General features: G+C 42.7%; 1 protein-coding gene across 2 annotated transcripts; it reads right to left on the bottom strand.

The window, feature by feature from the left end:
* Positions 1-173: 173 nt before the first annotated feature.
* Positions 174-5,963, bottom strand: LOC135542083 (kelch repeat and BTB domain-containing protein 8). Of its 2 annotated transcripts, XM_064968731.1 has the most exons (5): positions 5,925-5,963; positions 4,823-5,024; positions 4,299-4,605; positions 3,242-4,049; positions 174-3,170 (listed from the first exon to the last, which is right to left on the bottom strand). In XM_064968731.1, the coding sequence occupies exons 1-5, from the start codon at positions 5,938-5,940 to the stop codon at positions 2,707-2,709; spliced, it is 1,797 nt and encodes a 598-aa protein (XP_064824803.1). In that variant the 5' UTR covers positions 5,941-5,963; the 3' UTR covers positions 174-2,706. The 2 variants fall into 2 exon arrangements, with proteins under 2 accessions (XP_064824803.1, XP_064824802.1); XM_064968730.1 differs by lacking the exon at positions 5,925-5,963 and having other exon boundaries at positions 4,823-5,918.
* Between the last annotated feature and the right edge of the window lie 1,739 nt (positions 5,964-7,702).

Genomic DNA, 7,702 nt, shown 5'->3' with positions numbered 1-7,702 from the left:
TAGACCTCAGTGAAATGCTTGCTTATGAAACATTCCCAACGATGCAGTTTTTTTTTAACTAACATTGTACAATGTGATCAGTTACTTTTTTTTATAGCTAGCCAGACAAGGGTAGTACAAGGTTAGCTAATAATAATTCAGCACCAAATAATCATATGGCAATAAGTCACCAATAGGTTATCAAATTTTATTCTCAAAAAAATGTGCAACGTGAATTTCACAGTTGAGCTCAACCACCACTATCCCCCAAACCCTACATAGACAAACCATCAAACAAAAATAAATACAGAGAGTCCACTGCTAGTTGCCATCTGTGGACAATGCTTACATACAGGTCTTCAATGAGCTTCGATATGGCTGCACAAGGCCAACTACGGCGGTTGCACAGAAAGCACATCGATTGGCTAATTCATTGTAAACTTTGCATCGTGTTGGAGATTAACTCAACGTTGAAGTTAACTTCTCAGTAAGCATTACAGATATGTTAAAGAAAAACTAAAACAAGAATCAAATAATGCGCCGATATCCATGTGTGGGATACAGAACATAATCACCACCATAACTAAATATAGAAAATAGAAATACAGCCATTGAAATTAAATCACATTTTAAATTACAAAAGGGGGGGAAGTTTGTAAAAACTGTGCAAGTACAGCAAACGTATAGTTCAGTATATTACACAAGACATTTAAATACAGTACTCTATCAATAGAAATCCTGAGAGTTGTCCATTCCTGGTTCAAGTGACTGAGTTTAGGCATTCGGGCAAACCCCCTTTCACCTGTGAGGGCTTCAGGAGGGCATTGCTCTGACCAGATCAAACAAGCACCAAATGATCTGCAGTCCTTTTCTTTACCAAAGTTTATCATGTCACCGCCACACCTAGAATGTGGGTTTTCATATAATTCCCCATTTCAAATTCTTTGCAGGCAGAACTGTATATCCCAAGGTTGCTTTGTTGTCGATTGATTTTAGGGAAAGCTTTAAAACGAGAAAATAATATGTAGTGCAAAGATGACACCGCAACCTGCATGAGGAAATTGACATCATTGAAAATGTTGCAGTTCCATAGGGAACCGTCACTCAATGGCTGTGTTACCCCAATTAGTACATACAAGACTGTCAAAAAAGCAGGACCAAGTTCTTGTTGTTCCTCCATGTGATAGCATGTACAGATGGATTAATGTGTAAAAGATGTAAAGTTGTGCCCAACACTGGTAGTTCTGTCCAGGAGGGTGCTTGGTAAAGTTTGCAGTGACTGACTATTGGAGAGTGATTCAGTGCAATGATGAGTAAGACTTGACACTGCCTCGCCAGGCTAAACACAGGACTACTATCCGATGCACCCACCCACAGGCACAATGACAGCCATTGGGATCTGCGCTAAGTTACACCCCACAATCTCCATTTTACTCCTCAAACTACTACTGTACATCAGCCAGCCACACAGCCAATATTGAGCTTTTTCACCTAAAGTACACAAATTAAGCTTGAAAAGTTAATGCACTTCCACAAGGGTAAACCTAATTGTATCAACGTTTCCTTAGTTATTGCTACTAGAAACTTTATCCACTTTTCAGATGAACCAAGTTCTGAAATGCATTTTGGCATTTAAGAGGTAGGTTATTCCAAACACTTCCAATCAATAGACATGTTGAAAAAAAATGTATATCCACAGAAAACACTGCTGCAGCAAGCTGCCCACACTTCGGACAAATCAATGCATCTGCCTGAACCACGTCCCGTCGCTCCTTACCTGACTGCTGAGTTGCTATCAAAGCAAACGGTTGCAAGGTTCAAAATGTCTCACTTTTGCTAGCCGCACACCTGACGCCATGCTTGTTTCTCCAATGTGGAGACTGAATAGTCTAACTTCTCTCGAGTTGTCTTGGCATGTGACACTTGTTACAACAATATGGATGTCAGCTGCGAGTGTGAAGCTAATCTACGAATGCAAAATTTATGAATCCAACTGCAACAAAGCCAAACATCACATTGGTAGACACAGCTAAGGCCTTCTCTTAAAAGCAAAGTATGCATTTCACAAAATAACATACCTACCTCCTACCACACATTGAAATAAACCTAAGTCACTAGCGCACACACAAACCTAATAAACACTTCCAAAGACGAGCTTGCTGTAGGGCGCAATGAGCAGTCAAAGACAAAACCCCATCAATCTGAGCATCACTGCCCATTTTACCCGTATGAATAAAGACTAAAATTATGAATAATTCTCACTTTACGCCGACATAACAATTAGAGGGCACTTCATATTGATCCCTCAACTGCATGCATATCAATTGTAAAAATTATAACCTATATATCCTTTAAGAATGGTATTTTATTAGGATCCCAATTAGTTGTTTTACGAAAGCCGCAGCTACTCTTCCAGGGGTCCACACAATAAAATGGAAAAATTGGCTCAAAAAAAAAAAAAAGATAATTGCACTTATGATTCATTGTACTATACTGTAAAACATGTATCAGTATGGGTATTTGGTTCCGACTGGAGGAAAAAAAAAAAAAAAAAAAATCTGCAATCTTTTAAAACCACCCCAATTTAATCGTGTTGAACCATTAACGCTTTAAGACTAAACTCGACAGTCCTTGTGGTGCAAACACAGGACAGTACCAGGCACAAGGCATGCAGGACAACGCACACTCCCTCTTCGTGGAGGAGGGAACCTTTCACCTACGGCCCTCTCAGAGCACTTTCTGAAGACACTGTGGGTACAGTTTGGCCACCACACACTCAAAATGGCGACCAAGGTCCCAGAGGCGGTCGGGCGTTTCGTAGACTTTGGTCCATGTGTCCGCCTCGTCGTCGTACTGGTAGAGGGAGTTCTTCCTGCTGGTACGGAACACATGTTCCTCCACCATGACCTGTGTGGCACGGACAAACAGCTGCAGCTTGCCCTGGAGGAGCAGGGCCTTGATGTAGGGGCTGGTGGCCTGGTCGAACGGAAGGTCTCTCTTGCGGGCCCAGGTGTTCTGCTCAATGTCATAGACCTCCATGGTGAAGGTGCGCTGGTGGTTGCTGCAGATGCCAGCGATGTAGTAGATGCAGTTATTGTGTAAGGCAGCCAGGCCCTGGCTCCGGGGGACTCTCATGGGGGCCAGGTGGCCCCAGTAGTCCTTGCGAGGATCAAAACAGAAGAAGTATTCACCTGAGAAAGAGAAAAGCACCACTGAGTGTTAAGAAAAACATAAACATAGTGTCTCCACTATTCCGCCTCACCTTGGAGGATGTAGATGCGGTCTCTGTACTCCACAGCACTGTGGAACTCCATGGCTACAGGCATGGGGCTGACGGCGGTCCAGTAGTCGTCTCTGGCATCGTAGCACTCCACTGACTTCAGTGCATTCCTCCCATCCCCCTCATACACACGGCCCCCCAGGGCGTACAGCTTCCCGCAGCAGTGGACCAGCCTGCAGCCGATCCGGGCCCGCAGCATGGGCGAACGCCCCAGCCAACGGTTCCCTGCGTGCTCGTACTGCCAGAAGTCACTCTCCGCGCGGTGGTCGATGCACACCTCACTGTTGCTAGGGCGGTAGCCCCCGGCGATGAAGATGTCGTTCTCCGATGACACCAGGATGCCCACCTCCCGCAGGTCATTGGGGGGCTTGCAGAGCTTGAACACCTTCCCAGCAGTGGTGTCCAGGCAAGGCACAGTCTGCTTCTTCCCTGAGTGTTTGTGTTCCGCATCAAAACAGATGACCATCTCAGAGGCGGTCATGCCCAAGCGCTGGGGGCAGCCGTTGGTGCCGTTGAGACGGGCCATGGCAGAGTCTCTGGAGAGGGCGCAGGCAAAGGGGGGTGGGATGCGGCTGAGGAAGGAGTTGTCCAGGAGTGGCAGGCGGATGCATTGAGAGAACACTTCAGCCAGGTGGGCCTCCCTGCGGGAGCGGTCGTGCTCCAGCCAGCGCACAATGCTCTCATACACGTGCTCCTCCTTCTCCACATTCAGGTCATCGTTGTTCAGGATGCTCACCAGCTGCTCTTTGGTGAGCTGGAGGAACTCCTGCTCCCGCGCCACACACAGGAACTACAACAGCACAACACATGTCACATTTCACCTAGACCTCAGTCATTTGTCGCAGAATGCTCAACTAACAGATAAAGACCTGGAATGCTATCCTAAAATATAAGTGTCAACTACTTTATGGTACTTGTGTTCTCACATTGTAATTATAAGGCCATTTTAATGACATAGATACATTAATCCTTCCCAAATGGCAAGCGAAGTGAAGCACAATAGTGTAATAGAACAGCTTTTTCTTAGAATAAAACCCACCTTCTTGCGTATGTAGTCCTGGGAGCGCTCCCTCAGCAACTGGTGGCTGTAGGCGTCGGCGAACATGTAGACCCCGGTGCAGTTCTGGGGGTCCAGACGACTGATCATGAACAGGGCACACTGGTCCTGCAGGGCTGGGATCTGGAAGATGCTGGCTGCCGTGAACAGGGCCTGGATGTTGGACTCTGACAGCGTGACTCTGGACGTGTAGGCATAGTCCAGGACCAGGTGCATGGACTCAGACTCCACCCCGACGAGCCGCACCTCACTCTGGCTGCTTTCTGTAAGGCCACTGGTGAACATGGACCTGGAGGGAAAAGGAAATACTCTTTTTTTTTTTTTAAGAAAGCTTGTTGCAGCATTGCCTGGTCCCAGATACTACTCCATTGCCATCATTGACATGACAATGAGTGACAGGAAGCTGGTATGATGGCATAAACTGACTGGCACTCAGGCTAGTTGAAGCATTGGTTGTTATCTAAAAATGTAAATGACTACAAACAAGCTGCTTACATCAGACCTACCTAAAGTAAGGGCTGATTGCTGCAAGGACATTTCGGTGACACGAGAATGTCTTGCCATGGTCCACTTCAACAACAATATCTGTGAGCTGTGCTTCATCATACAAGACTTTGAGCTGCTGGAGGATGTTACAGGCATGAACAGCATCTACCCCACTGTAGGTTGTGCTTGACGGACTCCCATTCTGTACTTGTAACAGCTTGCCTATGGAAGAAACACAGGAGAGAAACATACCCTTTTTCCATGATGATGGGCATTAAAACACACTATGATGAAATTGTGGGAAACGTTAATAATATTATTTAGTAGCATATGCAGCACAACAATTGAGTCAAGCGTACTGGCTACAATGGGTAGAGAAAAATATTCTAAAACATGTGGAGATTAGTAAACTGACTAGCTATGGCTATACTAAATTACTATTCGACACACTAGATAGTCTTGTATAGTAACGTTAGCGAGCATGCAATCAGTGTGCCATGGATATCACCCACTCAGCACAACTTGTGGGCACGATTTATTGACAGAACAAAGACCCGTTCCGAAACAACGATATCTTTCTTATCTATCTAGCTATCGTAATTAGCTAGCTAGCTAACTCATGTTGACATGGAGCTAGTCGGTTAGCTCATTAATAGCTAACGTTACACAAGTAACGTCAAACTGGCCAAAAACTAGCTATGTTTCATCAGGACGAGACGTGGGCACGTTACGTTAGCTAGCCGGACATACGTTAGTTAGCTTGTTACATACCTTATTGACAGCTATTAATAAAAGCTCAGATAGTACACATAAAAGGTCTAACAGTATCATTGGCATACAAATATAGGCAATTGTTTATACTTAGTACTACTAACAGACAAAATGTGGTTAAAACTAGCCATCTGATAACGTTATAGATAGTAATGCTAGCTAACCAGCATACACTTTGGAAGCCATTCGCTTACAGCTTCACTTGTAAAACGAGAGACAATCTTAAGTGTCTAATACTTTTGTCAGTGTGTAATCTTGGTGGTTATATACACCATTCAATATGAATTAGGGAACTTTAAAATTGGTTTTAAAAGTCTGCCTCGTTAACACAAACAATCAAGAAACGCTAACCTCCACTGGCAGCCATTCTCCTCAGTCTGTTCTCAGAGCACACGGTGAAACGGAAACAGCCGACAATGACACCCAATCAACGTAGAGCCAATGGAATTGATGATCAAATTAATCACTAAAGGAACATCTAGGCAACAATTTATACGTTCTCTTTTAATCAGGAATAAATTGAATATAGACTTAAAGGCCCAGAGCATTTAAATTAGAACAAGGGCTCTGTATAGGCCAACACTGTGTTCTATTTAATGATATGATTTACACACACTATCTTGTCATGCATCCGAAGTTTAATGTAGGACAACCCTTACAAAAACACAAATTCTTAGCATCCAAGTAACTCCAAGGTCTGTCTAGCCATTACCTTGCATCTATGAAACTACACTACTTTGATTGTCTCTATGCTGCTAAAGGCCCATACCAAGCTTGTTATCAACATTACAATTGGTGAATGGCCTTTCAGTAATTAAGAAGAATGTATGAAATGCAATTCATTTCAATTTGAACTCTCAATCACAAGAGAGTGGTCAGCATTTTGATGTGGGCCTCTTGAAGTTCAGCACATACAGTCTGGTCTCATAAACTATGCATAATATAGTAAATGTCAATCCGGGCCACTCAAATTACTGTAGAATCATATGTTACGTTTAGTATGGCTACATAAGACAGAAGGTTGCTTAAGGCAAAAGCTAGTAGCATGGTTGGTCGGGGTGGATGGGTAAGTGTATAACGCAAATGTCTAGCAACCCATGGGTTGTGTGTTTGAATCTCATCACATCATTTGAGCTAATTAGCAACTTTGCAACTACTTACAACTTTGTATCTACTTTGAAAATACCTAGTATGTTATCTAACCCTTAAACCTAAGTTCTAACTTCTAACCTTAACCTCTAACTTAACTCCTAACCTTAACCCTAACCCTAACCCTAACCCCTAATCTAGCTAACATTAGCCACCTAGTTAATGTTAGCCACAACAATTTGGAATTCGTAACATAGCATACATTTAGCAAATCGGTAACATATTGTTACCGAATTCAGATTTGTTACAAATTGTATGAATTGCAATTCATAACATATCATAGGAATTGCATTGTCGGAACTAGAAGCACAAGCATTTCACTACACTCGCATTAACATCTGCTAACCATGTGTATGTGACAAATAAAATTTGATTTGATTTGAATTGTAATTCGTAACATATCATACGAAATGGATGATGATGGACATCCACAAATGTATACATACCATGCGAAACACAACATATGATACCAATTTACATTTTCCAGATTTAAATTTACTATGTTACTTCTAACCCTGAGTCCAGGTTGGCACATTGGGTGCCACTTGCAATCTAATTGTGTCAACAGTGTATTTGCTGTAACAAGCCATGCAATTGGCTTGTAATTTCCATATATTAATGCAGTGTGTCATTTAATCTGTATTGCTCTTAATTAGAATGTATATACTGGCAGCATTATTAGATTAATTACATCAACATGCAAGAGTACATTACATTTTATTAATGACTATAACAAGTCATTGACGCTGGCATATTTTGTTGTTCTATTCTATGGTTAGACATTTGTATTCATTTCTGTAGGCTCAATGTACATCTAAAAATGAATTAAACTGGATTCCCCCCCACAGATCTACAAAACTGAAAATGTCTTGAATGCGTGTCTTCACACCCCAGAGTTAATATTTTGTGGAAGCACCTTTGGCAACCATTACAGCTGTGAATAATTTTTAATAAGATTCTACCAGCTCTTAGGGCAACAT

This window comes from Oncorhynchus masou, chromosome 6, assembly GCF_036934945.1.
Source record: "Oncorhynchus masou masou isolate Uvic2021 chromosome 6, UVic_Omas_1.1, whole genome shotgun sequence".
NCBI classification, from domain to species: domain Eukaryota; kingdom Metazoa; phylum Chordata; class Actinopteri; order Salmoniformes; family Salmonidae; genus Oncorhynchus; species Oncorhynchus masou.
This window is presented reverse-complemented; position numbering and strand designations above follow the sequence as displayed.